A 20,642-nucleotide genomic window follows, 5' to 3' on the forward strand; every position below is an offset into this window, starting at 1 on the left:
ATAGCTTATGGAACAGGAGGGAAATAAGAGGTAGGGACAATTTAAGTATTTTTATCAGCTGGGTTAACTTCTTCAAATTTTCCTGTTTCTTTTCCTCCAATACTTAAGATTTTAGTCCCAAGCAGAACTCCCACGCTGGTTCATTATGGTCAGTCTAATAGAGAGGCAGAAAGGAGACATCCTGCCTGAGTGGCAGTATCTGGTGAACTTTCCAAAGACGCAGACAAATGGAGATCATTTAGGTGCAACATTCAAGTAAATGACTTTGGTGGAGGATTTGCACAGCTTTGAGAGTTGTATAGATTTCAAATAGTCCTTAATTGGCAGTAGAGGTCAGGAGGAAGGGATTAAGAGGATGAAAGGAAGAGAAGAGGAAAAGTGGTAACTTAGAAGTCTGGTTTCACATTCCTGCGATCATTGGGACATATGGGTTTTGTTTACAGAAGTTGTATCCCCAGTTGGACCAGGATGACGCGTGCGCTTGTTTGCACAAACCTTATACACTGGCTGCATTCTTTATTTTTAATTACTCACGTATTTTTCCCATCTGTTTTTCTTACTTCTTATGCTTGGCTTTCAGGTCTTTAGACTTTTCTGATCCTGGGCTCAGTCTCAATCTCCTTAGAATAGATATAGTAATGGACAAGTCATTCAGCCTTTCATCTGCCATTAATGATGAATTACACAGCCTGCACTAGGTCATCAGCTGCTATAAATTGGCTTAGGAACACTGAAATCAATATACACTGACCGAGAATTGGATTCTGTATATGTATTAGTACCTCATTTGCTTTAGTCTTTTTGGTTGTTTTGAACTCACAGATGATTGCAAAGTCCTACAGGTTTATTTCTGGTTTATTTCTCACATTGCTCCCATAATTCTTTGGGTTTGTTACTCATTTCTGATCCGATGCATCATCACCGGCTCTGTCATTTCATTTTCAAATGCCTTTTAGGACATGATTTCTGGTCCAGCTTTCCAGTGCCTACTTTTGCCTTTCAGTTTATTACAATGAAGGACAGACTCATTCTGGATTTTTTGGTCTTGGAGAGGTAAGAGTGTATTTGGGCATACTTTCCTAACCACCTGGTTTAAAATGCCCCACTTTGCGGTGCTGAAGACTGGAAGGTGGTCAAAGGCAAACAGGTTTTTTCCGAATTGCTGCCATCATTTTTCTTCCGTCCCTCTGAGTACAAACTCCAGACAGCTCTCATCACCTAGGAGGGGGATATTTTTCTTTAAAGCTATCCTTATGTAAGAGTCATGCTTATATTTCTAAGCTTTTTCTTCCACTTCATAGATTTAGTATATGAATTTTTCTTGCAACTTAGATGAATTCTTAATCAGCTTCCATGTAATTTTTTTCTTTAGTACCAGATTTTTCCTCCGGTGTGTTTCCAAGACCAGTAATATCTAAGTACTCCGAATAGGGCCAAAATATTACCAGACCTGTCATACGAAAGAATTAGTCTTTGGTCATTGCCACTGAAATGATCCGAAGGACTTTTTCGAGAACACTACAACCAGTCACAAATTAAACCTTGTCATTATCTCAAATAATGTCGCTATACCAGAAAATGTTGTAGCGCGGAGCTGGTTTCATATCCTTATTTGAATTATTTTAATTATCGTGCTTGAAATCTTGTGTCACATTGTCATGTCTTGGTATGATCCCCAATGGGAGGCTGTCAAATTTCATTATATTATGGTGACTCTCATTTGGTGGCTCAAACATACTTGCTGCATGAACCAACCCTTGTGTATTACTCAAGATTAAGTCAAGAGCATGCCTCCTGTTCTCTGAAATGAACTGTTGAAAGGAGAGGTTGACCTAATTAGAAAAGTCTCCCAAAGAGCAGCAGAGAATGAAGCTCCGGTGAAACAAAGGACTCCTCCAGTTTTCACTGAGATTTATTTTTTGACCTATTGTGCTCGTTCTGTAGTTGTCTGCATCATAAATGGCTTTAGGATAGAAGGCTTAACTGGTTACAATAACTGGAGGGGGTGAAGAGTGGCGTGCGGTGCAAGGCTGCGGCTCGCAGGTGCTGCACAAAAGAGTGAAACGAATAGTGGGGGCGGCAGCTCCCAGCGCTTCCAGCACCACACATTTAAATTCCAGCACCATTCCTTAGGGTAGGAGTTCAGATGTGCAACCTGCAAAGTACAGCAGAAAGACAACAGGCAAAGTCTTTTGCTGCATTGAGTGAGAATTTTCCTTATGTGGGGAGTCTGCCTCAAATAAGGATAAAAACTGAGTTTTCTTTCCTCCTCACATGAGAGTTATCTTTCTTTTTATGTAGCATACACTTATAAGTTGTAGGCCCCACCTTACCATTCATGGGTTTTCTTGCTTTACAGGTTACTTTCAGTTGTTTCGTTTGAATTTTTTTTCTTTACATGTGGGAAATCGGTAGAACACTCAGTACTGAAAAAAAGGCAAATGGATCTGTGTGGTTTTATAGAGCTCCTTTTACAGTATCGTAAGACTCTCTTCAAAATTATGAGTTGGATGCTGTTAGAATAGTAAATATGTAAATGCATGAGTAATTTGCAAATGTCCTTGAGCCACTGAACCCTTTGCAGTTGCGCAGCGTGTCTCAGTTCCATGGAATTGTTCAAGTTCTTACTCCAGATGACAGAACTGACTTTCATCTTCCTACATTTAAAAGCTTTCCCTTTCATATCTCTTCAGATACAGATAATAAACAAGCTTAAAATATTACTGGGGCAGGAGGGGCAGTCAGAGAAGCAAACACTGCTTCCCTCTCCTTTTCAGCTACTTCTTTTGCTTCTGCATTGTCATTACATTTAGTTCGCCTTTCTGCTTTTTTTGCAATTCCCTTGGAGTTAAGATGCTGTGCAAAATTCTTCAGCTTTCTTCTGTGCTTTGTAGGCACCATGAGACGGGAAGTGTGCAGTGTGGTAGGTGTGGGATAAAGCACACATCTGTCGGTACTCGGCTCTCTGAGTGTATATATCCAGCATCACGTCATGGTAGACATGCCAATATTTTAGGTATAATCATACCAACTGTATGTTGAACTTCCCATTTTGATACAATGTTTTTTTTAATTTATCCTTTCAGAGCATTCTCTGCCCCCTGTCCCTATCCAAAGGAGATATATGAAGTTGTTACCTGTCTTTGAGTAATCTTTTTTTTTTTAATCTGATTACATGGGAAAAAGTATTAACCAGGTTCTTGGAGACCTCTGCTGGTAATATCTTCCTCCTAAGTCTCTCAGATTTTCTTATGTCAAAATAGGGCAAATGACCATTAAAAAAATTCACTCTCTTTTTTAATGAGACTTTCTGAAAAGTATTGTAGGTTTATTTAGACAGATGGGGTTTATGAAGGTAGCATAAGAAGTTCAGAGATTTTGTATGGTCTCCAAAAACATGTGGCAATTTTAGCAGAATTTGATTTGTGTGTGGAGTCTTGCTAAACTTAAGCTGTATTAAAAAAAAAAAAAGCCAACAAACTGATAAAAATATATGAAACACAACTAAAACTATAATCTCATAAGTGTCTGAAAACTGCCAGTGCCATTTTTCACCAAACTTTGCCAAAATGTATCTCTGATATCTGCTTTTGGACTTTCTAGGTTTATTCAATGTCATCAATACAATTATTGAGTCCAAAGATTTTTTCATACACAGGAAAGATTTTCCTATGGCAATACTTGTAGATACGGCTCTAATCTAAGAAAAGACTGAGAATTTGGGCCTGAAGTAGTGCCTATAACCATGCAGGCCTTAAGTTACTGGAATAACCTTAATTTCAATGCAGAGGCAGTTCTAAATTACAAGTTTTGAAGTTGGATGCTAAATTTTAGAGCTTTGAAGCCTAAGTTGTAGAGACCCTGAAGAAGAAAATGTCTCTGTGTGAAGGACCAGGGGTCTAACAATGCCATTTATTCCCCTGAGGCAGCACATGAACTGTTCCTTTGGTATTGTACGATGATCAGGATTTCTGAAGCTAATCTTTTTCATTAAGGGTTTTTATTAAAAATAAAATGAAAACAGGTTCTGATCTTGCATGTGCCACCTTCACAAAGCAGAACTGGACTTGGGGGAAAAAAAATCTTTAGCAATTATTAAGCATGTTATTAAATCCAACTCTTAAACGTGCTAATAAAGAAAAAAATGGCTATTTGCTTGCACCTAGAGAGCATGCTGTTAGTTACAGACACAAGGCTTTATTCTTTACTTCTGCATTGCAGCTCAGCCCAACTGGATTCAGAAGATCAGTGACGCACATGCAGCCATAGAGGAAAGTGTCGCCTGGGAATGCCGAGCGAGCGGGAGACCGAAGCCCTCGTACCGCTGGCTGAAGGACGGGGAGCCGCTGCTGCCCCAGGTAGGCACCACTGGAGCCCTTCGCGGGGGAGGAGGGTTGCAGGCTCTGTAAGTGCTTTCATGCTCCGCCAGCTTTCTCATCTCTGCACGTTTTATCACTTTTGGAATGGAAATAGAAAGGATGGCGGTGCCCTGAAATCCCCCCACTGTGTAGGCAGTTCCTTGACAAGCCTGGTGGGCACCTCTGTACAGCTTCAGGAGAGCTGCTGGGAGTGACAAATAGGGCACACGACAGCTCTACATTCAGAGGTCCTCCCTGAAATGAAGGATCCACGACACAAACCTAAGGGTGGAAAGATCCTTGTGAAGAAGAGGGAGTGGCCAAGTGGGACTATGGAGTCTGCAGCCAGAAAATGATTGCCCCGGATTCTTTTTTTTTTTTTTTTTAAGTTTATGATGTCCAGGTGAACTTAGTGTTTCTGCTGGTCTCTAATGGTGTTCTCACTCCCCTGTCGAGCTGTATCCCTGTGTGGGCTACCAGGAGTGTGGCCTGCCATTGCTGGGGACACAAAGAGCTGCCTAAAGAAGGGTGATGCGCAGGAGCTGTGGAAATGCACCCCCTCCCACCTCTCCATCTGCCCAGCCTATCACTCAGTCCTGTGATCCGCCCCCATTAAAACCACAAACTAAAGTCACCAAAGCATTGGTTTCATGGTAGCCAACGGTTTTTTCCCTTCGCTTGTTGTGAAAGAATATGGCAGCCTAGATTTGATCAAACCCTCATAAAGATTGCACAAACATTAAATTTCTGCCCTACAGCCAAGTAGAAAGCCAATAGCTCTTTATATTACTATTTTTTTAAATGGTGAAACTCCTGGGGAGGGAGGGAACACTTTGCTGTACTTATTAAAATTGATAACACGAGCTCCATGTCCTTAGGCTGACAAATGATACCCTGGTCTTTTGTTCCACACAGTAATTTTGCTTGCTTCACGCTGGTCACTAGCAGATGGTCTTGTACTTAAATCACGTTAGTGGCTGATATGAAGTAAAGGATCATTAAATTATTAACATCTATATTGTTTTCCATAAACTGCAGAGGATTTTAAGTATCTCTCTCTGTGCTAGCTAAGATGGCAACCAGTCTTACTAGCCTTCATTGCCGTATATACTCATCATTCCATTGTTTTTAATGTTTTACAGAATACGGTTGGCTGTGATATGCCACTACAGAACAGAATTGCATTTTTTGATTCAAGTTTATCTACTTGAAAGGGCTATTAATCTAAATGGTTTGGGTATTAAGTCAATAAGAAGTCAAGGGAAGGTCCTCCAATTTAAATTGTGTTTACCAACTGCTGTATTGGTTTTACTATTTAGTATCTAACATGACATAAATTTAGCTGGCAGACAAATCACAGAATCACTAAGGTTGGAAAAGACCTGTAAGATCATCAAGTCCAACCATCAACCCAACCCCACCATGCCCACTAAACCATGTCCCGCAGTGCCACATCCACACATTTTTTGAAATACTTCATGCAAATTCTTCCCATTCCTGCTACGTTTTTTTGTCCATCTTGGTATAAAATATAGCACAACAACCACTGGGTTTATGTTCCAAGGAGGGATCTCCTCATTTACTTTTTTATTTGTTTTACTGTTTGCTACAGGGCAGAGTTCAGCTAGAGCAGGGCTCGCTCACAATAATGAACGTCAGCCTGTCGGATGCCGGCATGTATCAATGCGTAGCAGAAAACAGACACGGCATCATTTTTGCCAGTGCAGAACTGAGTGTCATAGGTAAGTTTACTTTCCTGAACACTGCAAGCCTTCCAAAACCAGCAAAGCCTTCATCCAAGCTGGTTTTGCCAAGTTTCAACATCTGAAGCAGAAGTGCTACTGAGGATCTTTGACAAGTTGTTTTTAAGTAAGGCATGAAATAAAAACTTGAGAAAGTGGATAGACAGAGAACAGATTTTTTTACATCATCCCATCTTCCCATATTCATCCAGGTGACTGAGCATGGAGAGCTGGCAACCTCACTCAACCTCTTGCTGGTTAGAAACATTTATGGACAAACCTAAGTACTGCAGTTCAGAGCATACTGGACAGTAACTGCCTGCTTGGGGGCTGCAGGGACTGACTCTTGAGGAAATGTTGAAAAATCGCCTTTCTGAACAGACCTTTCACCACTCTAATGGCAATTGTAATGCTCCTGTCCCAAACCTTCACCAAGAAAAACGATTGCTGCCCCACCGGTTTTGTGTACACCTACTCTACTTGTCCCAGTTACTATCCGGAGAAGCTTCTGTGAATCCAGGTGGTTAAACACCTGATGGGAGGGAGTAGAGATTACAGAGCCAGGCTCTTCTCAGTGGTGCCCAGTGCCAGGACAAGAGGCAATGAGCACAAACTGAAACACGGGAAATGCCATTTAAACATAAGAAAAACTTCTTTACTGTGAGCTTGGTTGAAAGCTAGAACAGGTTGCCCAGAGACACTGTGGCATCTCCGTCCTTGGAGATACTCAACGTCCAGCTGGACATGGCCCCAGGCAACCTGCTGTAGCTGCCCCTGCTGAGCAGGCGTGGGACAGGACCATCTCCAGAGGTCCCTGCCAGCCTTGGCTGTCCTGCGAGTCTGTACCTCATTCACAAACGTTGCTCTTGTACACGTAGCAGGCCTGGAAACCGATATGTCAGCATAGATACGTAATTTCAAAGGGTTAAATAGAATTCATTATTACAAAATAGTGGTTTAGTTGTTTTCAAAGTGAATGTTCAATAGCATCATTCCCCACTTTATCCTGAAGAACAAAGCATGAGGTCTTTTCTGATTATGGCGTTTTCAATTATCGGTGATTTTTTATCAGCAGTGATAGATGCCTGCATAGAAAAAAAATTCATTTGAAAGATTGTCAGTGTTGCTGTTCAAGAAAAGTACCATAATGCTCAATAAATTAGACTTCACAGTGCCAAGATTTATTGGACATGTTACTGTGCAAAAGAAATAGAAATAAACCCACTGATGCTTTTCCTGTCTATCCAAAACCCTGGTAAAAATGAGCCTTTGGGGGAAAGGCAGATCTTCTCAGAAGAAAGAGGCTTAGCCCTTGTTGGTGGTACCTCCAGTGCCTCCCTGTGCCCGACAGCCCTGCAGCACCCAGGGGCCGACCTCGTGTCTGCGCAAAAAGGAAACGCCTAGGAGAGCCTGCTCTTTAAAACCTGCCAGATAACTTGTATTTGGCTGACTTCTCATTTGGGTTACGCAACCTTGTTTCTGTATGTCACATGAGAAGTACCAGAATGGTGTGCTGCAGATTGATTTCTATGGATCTGTGATTTAATCTGGCATATTTTTAAAGAAAAACAGCATGTTTTGCTTTTCACTGGGGTTTTCAAAGGAGGTCAATATTCTGAGCTCTCACTGAGAAATGTTAGCTTTTGAACAGATCTTTCTGAGTATAAAAATGGTTATTTTAAAAGGTCCTGAAGTTAAGCACTTGAAATGATTAAACACCACTAATAGCAAGTGGGACTTACAGCAAAATTAAGTGAAAAAGAGAAATGGAAAATTACAGACAGAGCTTTTCTCAGAGGGATTCTTCTCTATTATTGTTGCCAATTATATTGCCTGGAGTCTTCAGCTAAAACCAAGATCCTGTTGTGCTGGGCATTGTAAAAACGTTTAGTAAGATGCAGTCATTGCCTTAAAGAGTTTTCAGGCTAAATGTTTAAAATATAAAAAAAAGGAAGGGTGGGCTTAGAGTGAACAAAAAGTAATGAAAATCCTCATTTTACAAACAAGGTGTGAAGAAATTAAATGCATTACCCCTGAAGTGGCACAGGGAAGCTGTGGTAGTGCTGAGAACTGAGCCCAGAGTTTCTAAATGTCAGATGACAACATTTTGAATGTCACAGAATAAAACCCGTATCGTGCAACTCTTCTACCTCAGGCAGGACCAAGAAGGAAATAGCAGATGACTTCCAAAAAGCCCAGTCTAAACTGTTCATTACAGAGCTGGAAATAACAGAACTACTCAAAAATCTATTTTGCCTATAAATTTTGTACAATCATCTGAGAAATTATTTCCAGAAGTGATAATGTATTAATTATGATAATATGATATAAATAATAATCTGTCTGGATCTGAGGCATCGGTGGGAAGTCGTCCTCAGGATGCCCCTTTAATTTTGAAATGTTTTACATAGCCGGTGTTGGTTTTCAGATGGCTCTTTTATAGTCTTTAATAACGTACATGTTTTCCTCTATGCTAAAATGAAGTCAGCGTCTACGATGAGACACAGAAGACAAGACAGCTCAGAAATTAGTGAACTGTGATTCATGAAAGTAGAAGACGAGATCTATACGATCATAAGCCCACCCCATTATCAGCATAGGGTTATGTTTTATTCAACTCTTTTGCGACAGGAATGATAGCCGAAAGAATTGAGGCGGATGAGATGCCCTAGCAAAAATGAATTTGCTTTCTCTATCACACGGCAGGTTTTTGTTTCCCAGCTGCTTCAGGTGAGCTTTAGATCATTTTATGGAGCATCAAGCAGATGCAATGCATGGTGATCTAAACTCTCACCTCCCAGGGTGCAGCAAGAAAGAAAGTTGAGGAAAATGCTGCAAGCTCAGGGGATACGGGGATGGGGCAGGAGTCACAGGATGCAGGCACACAGCTAGCAAAGAGGGTGGAGAGAATTAGAGGGGACTGGGCAGAGTTTGCTGCCACTGATCGGTCAGAAAGCAAGCTCCTGTCAGCAAAGACCTAGCGAGCAGGGCAAGAGTTGTTCATAAAACCCTTAAGCTGCCTCACGTGTTTGCTCAGAGCTTTCTATATTGAAAAAATTAATTGTCCTGCTTTGATATAAATAAAACCTTCTGGTCATCTTTGGGGAGTGCACTGCCAGAGTCAGTCTAGAGGCAGCCACCTCAAAGCTCTGCCTGTCATTGGGTCCCATCAAATAAATCATTAAAAATCCTTTGAGGCAGGAATCAGAAGCCAAACCGTCTCCTCCCTCCCAGACCTGCCTTGCAGCCAGGCTGCAGACTGTCTGCAGGGTTTTGGTGTATGCTTCAATGAATATCTGACCGTTTTTCACAAAACAGGAGAGTGTGCCCTGGAGGGACTAAGAAAGATGATTCGAGAGTACCTTGTACCCTGGTGCCTACTTAAGTCTTGCTTTGTTTTGCTCGGTCCAGGACCTGGCTGTGTCAAGGACTTCTACCCTTACAGCATGAAAATAAAAGACCCTGTTTATGCAACAATTGTGAATATAAGGCATAAAAATTCAACTCTTCTGGAAATACTAACAATTCTGATTAATTGTACGGGTTCTGTGTTTGTGACAATTTTCCTGTATGCTGTTACTCCGCACATAGCAATGTTCGACAACAGTGTGATCACGCTTCTATGACACAAAAAAGGAAATACATTATACAGTTCATGCAGGTGTAGTTCTTAGGGTGCTGCCCCGAGTAAGATGTGTGTGACACCGGGTTTCAGCCGCCTGATGAGGTTACTGGTTTCTGAGGTTTGTAGCTGAACGTGCATTTCTAAACAAGAGCTGAAGCATTCAGGTATCTGTTTGCCCCATCCATATGTGCATATAGCTTGTAAAGTCAGATTATTTAGGAATTGCAGGTGAGAAGCAGCCCTGGAATATTGTAATGTTCAAAAGAGCCTGAATTTGTTTTTTCCAGAGGGAATTCTGATCTGTTTGTTGTTTTTTTTTCTTTCAGCTGTTGGTCCAGACTTTTCCAAAACACTCTTGAAAAAGTTAACTCTTGTTAAAGTGGGTGGTGAAGTAATCATTGAGTGTAAGCCGAAAGCTTCCCCCAGACCTACTTATTCTTGGAAGAAAGGAAAAGACATCCTAAGAGAAAATGAGAGGTAATGTCTTAAAGTAACCATTTCTTTCATTAGCTTGCTCCAACCCAGGGGCTTTCAGCAATGAAAGCTAAATTTGTCATTAATAGCTTCCCAAAATTGACTTGCAAATAAATGTGAAAACAGCTAGTGTTCAATCTGAGGGAGCTGGGGATGAAATTTCTATTCCCATTGTGTTCATCCCAGTCTCTGTGTACTGTTAAAGCATCCCTGCCAAGAAGCTGATAAAGATATATTCTAAAAAGCAAATATTTTGCCTCTGCGTTGCTCTAAATAGCCATTGTTTTTCAGAATTTTTCCCAGGAGATGAAACCCTCCACTGCAAATTACACTGCTCTGGTACATTACTCAGTGTCCTGCAAACAGGAATTATTTGGGGTCAGTAATTAATTTGGCAGTCCTAATGCCTGACTTGGAGATGGCTTTTTCAGACTGGCCAAGTCATTTTTATTTATTTCTTTTTTTAATTCAAAAGGAGAGCATTAGTAGGAGCCTACTTTCAAATTCACATGCATGGTTTTGCAGTGATTTGTTGTTGACTGGGTAGAGGTGCGGTTGTGTTACCTGTCCCACTTGTGCAGCGCCTGAGAGCGGGCCCCAGAGAGATATTCTTGACAGTCCTACAAAACATGATGCGCCACTTGGATTGATGGGAAAAATCTTGTCCTATTAGTAAAGGTCAAAAGGCCAGAAATTATAGGAAATAGTTATTTTTAAAAGCTTAAACCCATTAAAGCTGTTGTTTTATCTTGGAAAGTCTAGTCTTGCTCCATCCAACCTGCCTGCCTGTTACGGACATTGAAATACATGATGTATACGAGTATGCGACTATACTTCTTTTAGAGCCAGATGAGAAAAATAATAAACAACCTGTTTCTGACTTATTTAGCTCCTGTTACCTGGTCTTTATAAAGCTGTTGTCTATGGACTGTTCGACTTCGCCTCTTGGGATAAAAAGAGTTGGGCGATCAATTACACAGAGCTCCCTCTAGCAGCCAGGGTACAAAGCTGTGCGAGGTCAAAGTTCTAATAGATCAAGGTATATTGATTTTTAAAACTGAAATAACTTGTTCTTCTGGTGAAGATTGTGCAAAGGATGGGAAATATTAAATACTGGAAGTTTTGGAGTGTCAGCCCTGTGAGCTCCCATCCATCTCCTCGTCCTCACTGGCACAGTCCATAGCTGAAATGTGCTGTTTTCTCTGATGCTGTTCTCCTAGGCATGGCACAGTTCTTTCTCCTCATTTTAATTTAGGAGTGAGAGAGGAAGCATGTTTATTTGAGCAAGGGCTTAGGAAAGGAAAGAAATGTGAGCGATTGTGTTTCTTGCTTGGTCTCTGCTGTGCAATGGTGATAACAAAGTGATTTTTTCTTTTTTGTTAGCCCTACTCTCTCATCTGCAAACTTACCTAAAAGTTGGATGTTGTAATACAGCAGAAACCCCTGGATCCTGATTTCCCAAGGGAATGTGGCTCATGCACTGGTAGCATAAGGCTAGGTGGCAGCTCCGGTTGCCTGTGTGTTTACTTCCAAATAACATTTGAACTAGTTATTTGAACTGGCTGTAGATGTTTCAGCTGGTTTCCACCAACGGTAGGGGAGGAAGAGATATACCCCAAAAATAGCAGGTTTCTTCAAAGCTTTGTGAAAATAGGCAACTGGGAAAAGGAGTCACTATTATTTCCCCCCAGTGAAACCCTGTCAACTGAAGTCATGCCATGGTAGACATGAGGGAGTCCACACCAGATCACCCCCGAAGGGTGCACACGTCTGTGTAAGTAGTGTAAGGCTCTGCCTACAGCCTTTTCCTGACCAACCTGTTCCTGAGGCATATAGGCAAGAGGCAGGTATAGTCACAAAAACTTGCTAAATAGTGTATATACCTTGCTGTCTGCTGGTCACAGTCCCCATGCCCAGGCAGACTTTAGGCAGTGGCTGGGAGGACAGGTTGTGAGTACAACACGCTCCTCTGAGCAGCTCGGTGTTGAGCTCAAATGCAAACCACAGCAAGGCTGAGGTGTTGGTGCTCATGGCAGCGGCAGGCTCGCTGCCGCGCTCCTCCTGCTCCTGCTCCTGCCGAGCACGCCACGCCAGAACCGGGAGCCTCCCACTCGGGCACCAAGCCCTGGATGGGAAACTGGACGTGAAATGTGCCCAAGCAGGTGTGAAATTTTCTGTTACTTCAGCCAGGGGGGCTTTTCTGCCAGGCAGATCATCCAGCGGGGCCTCTCTGGCAAAATGTCTTAATGAACACCACTCCATTGACTTGGCAGTTGGACCTATTTAGTTCTTATGTGCGGTTAGTTGTGTCTCCCGTGGGGATGAGGGTGTTGAATCCTCGCCATTGTCTTTATTAACCACACCATCCTTGCAATCTGTACCTAGAGACTGTGTGAAATGTGCAATTAGGAAATTATATTGTCTTATATGATCATGGCATGGTTCATCAGCTCTGTCTGACTTCATGGGCAGGAGAGGCCAAGTGCTTGGTCCTCTGCTTAACGTTGCTGTTTTTCTGGTTTCTTCAGTTGCTGAAACGTTTTCTCCTTCCTGCTGTCCTGGGGGACAGCAGCATTGACTGGAGTCCAGTCCTAGTACCTCCCTACACCCACGCTTATGTGTGGGCTTCAAACAAGAACTTTCTTGGCTCTTGAAAAAATCCGTTGAAATACAGGAAGAAAGACGCCAAGAAAAGCTGTTGCTGAAATCTCTTCATCTAGGGCAGAAAACAGAACTTTTAGACAGGCGTGGGAGAAGAAACTTAAATGAAATCTCTGGTTAAACTGACGTTAAAGAGTCCTTCGAGTTTCAGAGAGGCACCTGAACATCTGGATACTTCTCCAAACTGAATTTGATTGTGTGAAGGTTAATCAATATAGATGGTCCTTCCAATTCCAGGTGGAGTTAAAAGAGCAATGCTAATGTGCCAGTTCTTGCTTTGAATTCTGATGTACAGCCTGATGGCTACCATGGCAATCTCTCGAGCATTTCTCCTGGGGCTTGTGTGACTTTTCAGATGGAGTGCAATGTTAGGGACTCCTTGCTGGAGACAGAAATAGTGTGCATCAGATTTTGCTGCTGGGACTCTTGCTCTGGAGGCTACTGCTGTCCAGGAGGCAAAACTAAGTGTGTTGTTCAATGTTTGCCCAGAGGGCAGAGACTACCATGGAAAAAAAGAGCTTTATTGTTTTAGGTTTCATATTCTTCTCTGGAGGCTGAGATAGTGTGTACTGCACCCCTAATGAATAACATGCCCTGAAGGTATCTCTTACTGGTGGTTGAAAACTGTGCAATTGCATTATTAGCAATTCTGCCCTGGGGTACAATTATATTATTGCAGTCATTAAAGGCAGTTCATCTCCATAATAATGGAAATCCTGCCTTGGAGGCCTAACTGAGTCAAAATAATGTTAGGAGCCTGCCTCCAGAAGGTAAATTTTATATAGAAACAGCTATAGCACAGATATAGATGTATTGCAAATGCTGCTTGGAAACAAAGACTATTTCTGTATGGGTAAAGATACAGAGATCATTTTCTATCCTTGATCTTCCCTTCACATTTCAGTGCAAAACAGCTGTTACACTCTGTGGGAAAGGTCTTCAGTCCTATTAACGCTACTCAGTACAAATCAGCCTCATAGGGCCACTGGTAGAGTAAAAGCCAGGTGAGTCTGCTGCCTGCCACAGTATCTCCCACCTTCCACACCGTCGGGACAGGAGACATGACTACAATACACCTACCCTCTGGGAAACCCTCGCTCAGGAACAGGGGATACCTTTTAGATAGGAGTGGTCACCATAAAGCTGTGCAGGCTGCATCACCAGGGAGACAGTGGTATACAAGTAGTCTTTAGGACCCACTCCTTCCAATATACACTGTTATGCATATAACCTGGAAGTTTGAGCCAGTTGTGGAGACCTGCAGCTGGCAGGGAGTTGTCCCAGAAGCCAGCAAGCACTGGGAGCTCAAGGTGGAAGTGGTGTCTTCTGGTCATTGCAAAACTGTCATGTGTCTTTGGGACATGAGCATGTCCAGAGGAGGGCAACAAAGCTGGTGAGGGGTCTGGAGCACAAGTCTGATGAGGAGTGGCTGAGGGAGCTGGGGTTGTTCAGTCTGGAGAAGAGGAGGCTGAGGGGAGACCTCATCGCTCTCTACAACTGCCTGAAAGAGTGTTGTGGTGAGGTGGGTGTTGGTCTCTTCTCCCAAGGGACTAGCGACAGGACAAGAGGAAATGGCCTCAAGTTGCGCCAGGGGAGGTTTAGGCTGGATATTAGGAAAAATTTCTTCACTGAGAGAGTGGTGAAGCACTGGAAGAGGCTGCCCAGGGAGGTGGTGGAGTCCCCATCACTGGAGGTGTTCAAGGAGCGTGTGGACGTGGCACTGTGGGACATGGTTTAGTGGGCATGGTGGGGTTGGGGTGATGGTTGGACTTGATGGTCTTACAGGTCTTTTCCAACCTTAATGATTCTGTGATTCTGTGACATGTCAGATCGTTCATCAGCCAGAAAGAGATGAGTTGAGTTCCGAATGTTTTTGACTTACCATTTGGTTCTCTTACATTCATATTTCTAGATATGTTTAATGTCCAATCTCTTCATTCTGACTCAACAATAGGAGGAAAGAGATTTTGGAGAGCTGGGATCCCATTTGGGCATCTGGTTCTCTTTTCTCATGTCCCAGCTACATCAGTGTGACTCAGAAGTGATGCTGGACTTAGGCCTGTGAGATGGAGATGGAGAGTGTCACTGCTCAGCTGCCCAAGGAGGGCTGGCATTCAAAACCAGGCAAAAACTCCAGTGAGGAGTGCACAGACTGTAGAAGCCAGAACCTATGTTTTTTGTTTAAATCCCAGTGGTATAATCTTATGTCTTCATGCCCCTGATTTTATGAAATAACTTAGTCAATGTCAAGTAAGTTTTTGGACAGGAAATACATAGCATCTATGGCATTGTATACATAGGGTATAGGCATTATATATAGAGATGTGGTCTTCTACAATTACTATACCATGTGAAAGACAGACCATTCAAACCGTGCATATACTTTGCTCCAAAGCTGTCTCAGGAACCAAATAAATTATTCCTAGATATCAGTGGGAGTTACAGAGGTAGAGGATAATTTTATGTGAGATTTACCAATATAAAACAGAAATCCATAGTTACCCACAAGTCTGGAAAAACTTCCATTAATTAATGGCCCCTGTATAACACTGAAGTGAATGAAAGCAGGTCCTTAAAGGAGAGTCTTTCCTTTAAACTCCTGAACTCCTAAAGCCAAGCATCCTCCAGTCCACAGCATTTCCCATTTGCAATAGTTATTTCCTGGCATTACGTTGTATGTATTATTCATCGGCAGGAGTGGGAGGGAAAGTCATGGCAGTCAGATTGTTCTTGCAGGATTTTGTTAATCCTCTCATAATAATTCAATTACCTCTAATGCCACAACGTTAGATAAATTTGTTACTGAGACTGGTGCCTTAAAACCTTTATTTTCAGGTGATCTTATCACAGAAACCTTTCAATTTTTTCATAATTACGGCGCGGCTCCCACAGAGAACTGCGCTCGGTTGCAAGTGCGAGTGGTTCATCCTCGCAGTGGTGGAAATCAGAAGTCACTGTAGTTGCCGGCTCGTTCATTCACATTTCCTGGGTGCAGGAGGGAGAATCAGGCTGTGTGGGATTAGAGACAAATCCTGGAGCTACGCAGAACGCTGCCAACTGAAATTAAAATAAGCCTCTGTCACAGCTGCTCCCACGCTCCAAACTGATGGAGAAACGTCCTGCAATGGAACTGTAATTCTCTTTGAACTACAGGTCAGGAAGCATTTTTTAAATAATTTAAACCAGTTGATTCAGCAGTTAATTTAAAACAGCTCATTTTAAAACCATTAAATCTCCCTGAATTTTCATACGGTTTTCCGTAGCCCACGAGAAAACAACGTTGCAGCCCAACAAATCTGCAGGTGCTGTCACGTAGGTGCACAGCGTCCAAGGGCTCAGCGTGGGAGCGCTGGGGTTTAACGTTAGAGCTGAGACTGGTCCTGTGATCTGCATCCGCAAACTGGGGCATTTTGTCACTTGGCTGCACAGATTGAACTGTCTTGTAATAACTTACCACCAAAGGCTGTTTTCTTAGAGTATCTTAAGAAAATTTCTCATGGAATTGGTCAAGGGATATATTTTGCTCTTGGTGTGGAATAATTTTGCTGGAGTTTTGGAAGGGGTTGTTAGGCGCTGGTTTGTAGTGCAAGATTTGCATCACTTTCCTTGCAAGTCTTTCCTCTTTTCTCAGGTGCTTGGTTCTGACTTACAGAAATGACTTTAATTTACATGTAGTAACAGTAATAATTACATTTATTTATTTCTCACAGAGTGTTTCATTTTAGGTATCGGTCTGTCAGAGAGACGTATTGTCATTTCCCAGAACCATTTGTGTGGTTCAAGAGCAGATGAGGGAGATGTCATGTTTCGGTCTCTGCCCACCATGCCTTCCTGCTGCGCTCAGTCTCCTTTGCTCCCCAAGTGTAGACTACGTGCAGGAAAACCAAGATAGCCTTTATTTAGGGAAATACCTAATTTCCGCCAGTCTTGTGGTTTGTTACCAGCCCGTGTGGGAGAGCCCTGCTCTGGGGTGCTTCGGGGCATGGCTGCGAGGAGGGGAGCGGGGCTGGCAGTGTTGTCAGCTATCTCATGCGCTTGGTAAGAGCTTGCACGCGTCAAAATCTAATGTGTATTCCCTTGAAATAATGAATGTTTTAAGTATGTACACAATGGTCTTCATTCCTAATGTTCTCCTAAAGCTATTGGAAGTCACATTTACCCTGCCACCAGACATGTACTCAGTCCAGGACAGAAAAGTAATGGTACTTTTAAGCCCCAAAACAAATTGCTCTTATCCTGTTCTTGTTCATGTAAAGCCCTTACATCATTAGAGCTGTTTCTTTTCTAGGAATATACAGTGCATGCATTGTTTATACAGTTTAATTGTAAGGAAAGAAATTCATAAAAAGCAAATGATGTTCTGTGCTGGTAGCAAAGAATATGAAAGTGTCCAATTAAACAGCTACTCACTATGACTTGTATAATAGCAATATCTGTTATCTTAATTAAACAAGTTTCTGTATAAAGAAGTGCATAGTGCACTTTGTTAGAGCAGGATCTGACCTAGATTCTCCAGGCATGCTCACTATCTTCATGGAGATTTTCCCAGTTGGTCCCATTATCTTGCAGTCTTGACAAGCTTCGTGATATATGAGCGCACTCTTGTACACACAAAGCCATACTGCTTAAAGCAGGAAGATTTTTAATTTTTTTTAGCTGAAAACCAATAAAAGCGCAGAAAAGCGGCATATAGTGGCATTTACCCACTGAGTTCAGTCACAGAAGCATTTGGAAGTGTAAAGAGTGCCCGGCTAACTCGGACCTTGTCAAATCACGTTCAGCAGAGAGAAATGCACTTCCAGAAGGTACTCGCAATTCGTTTTCAAAAGTGGCTTATGTGCTTCAGGATTTAAGTAGTTTAAGTTCGGATTTTTCCAGGTATTTTGTTGCTACTCTCCACCATAGCCTAGAGTCAGAGACGATCTAGAAGGGTCAGTTCTCCTCCCAGGAGCTGGAGTGATAGTGGCCAAGGAGAAGCAGAAAGTTCTCACCTGATTTTTTTGTTGTCTTCTGCACTTCAAAACTCTTCAGAAAGACTTTTCTCTCTGGAAGAGGCTGGCTGCGGTTTTCTCCAGAGTTCACATCCTAAGGATCTCCTCACAAGGGTTGTTGATTTACAGACCCCTCGGTTAGGTATTGTTTTTGTAACAGGAATTTTAACATACTCACTTCGATGCTGTGTCATTTTGAGAAGGAAAAATTGTGAAATCAGACAAGAAAAGAAAGGCTTTTCTCTTATTCTTTCAGCGTGTCTTGAGCATAAAAAGTTGTACAAATTCCAATTTTTTATTTGTTGCCTCAAACTTCCTAATTAGTTGTTAATTACTTTAAACAGCCAGAAAGAAAATGGCAATAGGACAGACAGCACATCTTTCCCAGTCTGGTGCCAGGGTACAAACCATGGTAATATTTTTATACTGATTACTTGAGAGATGAATTGCCAGCAGTGGCTTTTGGACACGCAGTCTAGTGACGCTTCAGCAGAAAATCAGACCTCAAAGGATGCTTCCTATCATTGTTTTGCATTAATTGTGTTGACTGTCTTTTTTTTTTTTTTTCAATAAAGCACCTGTGCAATTTCTTTAAGGCAGACAGGTAACCAAACCATCAATAACTTGTCGGGTTTTCATTACGTCCTGCCTAGGCAAAATGAAAAATGACACCCTGCAAATAGCTTTTTGAAGTTTGAATTGACAATGCAGCATTCATCTTAGTTTTCAAAGACAGTGGCAGAAGATGGCTCTACTTCATTGGAACATCTGAAATAACTGGCGTGTCAACTTACTTCAGCCAATTTTCTGCAAAAAGAGAATTAAAATGAAGCAGGAAACCACTTGATTCAGCGGTCAGCGGTCTTGGAAAGCAGTCGTTCTAGACTTGATGGCCTCGTGTTCATGGACTTGTTTGTTTCCCAGCAGAAGCTGGTTTTAGCTCCGTGTTGTTCCAGAGGATCACGGTGTGTTTTAGCATAAGCTCAATTGTGGCTGTGGGTCTGTCAACTCAACACTAAACACTTGTCGTTTAGTGTGTGCTAACACTAAAAATCACTTATTCATGTGATCTGAAATCCGTTGGTGAAAACCACTCAGCTTTGCCATAGTTCTCTTTAGGAGTAGGTCACTAACTTTTCCTTTCTTCTTAAGGATAATTACATGGACCTGTTTTCTTTCTTTTGTGCGTGTCTGGCAAGTATAATACATCCTGTTGCTTTTGTAGTTCGAGATATCTTTGTATGCTTGTATGCATAACCCTGTAAATGGTATCTCCGCAAAGCTTAGCTGTCCATCTGTTGCACTTCAGCAGCTTTCTGATGATTGAACCTTTCTTCAGAAGAGCACTGATAGTGAGTCGACAACTCCACTTCGTTCTTGCATTGTCTTTTCCTGCTGTTTTTGAACAACTGTTTCTAGCAAAAGGTTATCTGAGAAGGGTTAGAGAGTTATCTAGAATCCAGATTCAGTGCCAGTTTATTTTGTGCATGTAAAGTAATTAGGCTGATCGCTAAAATTTGTACGTTCATTTATCTGCTCCTGTAGAGCTAGGAAATTATTTCCTATAACCAGCCACACTGTTGTCAAGCATACTTGAGATGCCAATGAATGTAATCCCAACCTATGCCAAGTTCCAGCTGGTGTTGCAGGAATGAGACACTCTCTCACACCTTGACACAGTCTCCTGTAACATCAGCAATCTGTTCCTGTTTTCCCAGCAGATTATTTTCAGCGTGATGTTATTGTAGTGTTCAGTGATACACATGTGGGACATCACTGCTACCATTGCTGCTGCTGGAACGAGCTTGCAACCGCAGCCCAGCCATGGTTTGACCAAACTCGTGCTGCTGCTGTGACCCAAGGTATCTAGAGAAGTCAACGGGCTTTTACTTTGGGGCTTGTGTATTCATTCTCAAAGCAGAGCCCTGCTTGCAGAGGTGGGCAAAAGGAGGGGATGAAGCATCCAGAGAGCCCCATCTCGGAGGCATCAGACCTCCTGAGCATGGTAAGACATGCCCCGTGTTTATACATCCTTAACGGAAACACTGTCACTCGCTGCGTGCTGTTAAAGAGCTGCTGCTTTTCCTGCTTGAGGTGTCTCATCTTTATGATTATTAAATTCATCTCTAGGTACCGTGCATACGGCTACAAATTATTTCTCCCTCTCTGTAAAGACTCTCCAGGAAAGAGCGAGTTCCTTCCCGCAGTGCTGCTCTGTCGGAGGTGGCAGGATCTGGCTCCCAGCAGCGAGGCAGGTTTCTTTCCATTGTGAGCACACGCTGCAGCCAACGCTTTCAAAAATAAATGCCTGTAATTAGTCTCCTAAATGCAATTGGAAATTGATGGGTAGTTCATATTTGTCCTCTATTTGAAGAAAATAGTAATAATGATTTTAGTAAGTCTGTAGCATTTTGAAGGAAAAAATTATTATCAAATATTTCTTCTCTTGGATAGTTTCATGATTAAGAGCAAGAAGGTAATGATTTTACAGTTAGGGCAACACTTTAGGAATTGCATGTTTAAAATCCAAGGAAATAATTACATGTCTACGAGGGAAAAAGGATTCCTAATGAGCTTCTTGGACAACCTACCAGACTTGGTGGTATTTTTGATTATTATTTAAACATCATTTCTATGATGTTTATGTGATGTAAATGTGTCTTTGGATCTTGCAAATCTATGTTAATGTCAATTACAAGTGGAGTGGGTAATTTATCTTTGTACTGTGGGCATTTTTTGTTGAAACTAGAGGAAAAGATGTGTTATCTTTGAAAGACTATGCCTTTGGGCT

General features: G+C 42.1%; 1 protein-coding gene across 2 annotated transcripts in view; it reads left to right on the forward strand.

The window, feature by feature from the left end:
- LOC104259239 (contactin-4) overlaps positions 1–20,642 on the forward strand; it is a 130,380-nt gene that overhangs the window by 60,663 nt on the left and 49,075 nt on the right. For both annotated transcript variants that reach the window (XM_059823517.1, XM_059823516.1), the window contains 3 exons: positions 4,222–4,358; positions 5,971–6,100; positions 10,052–10,202. In XM_059823517.1, coding sequence (XP_059679500.1) covers positions 4,222–4,358; positions 5,971–6,100; positions 10,052–10,202 — 418 coding nt within the window. The remainder of the gene's footprint in view (positions 1–4,221; positions 4,359–5,970; positions 6,101–10,051; positions 10,203–20,642) is intronic.

Source organism: Gavia stellata, chromosome 12 (genome assembly GCF_030936135.1).
Source record: "Gavia stellata isolate bGavSte3 chromosome 12, bGavSte3.hap2, whole genome shotgun sequence".
NCBI classification, from domain to species: domain Eukaryota; kingdom Metazoa; phylum Chordata; class Aves; order Gaviiformes; family Gaviidae; genus Gavia; species Gavia stellata.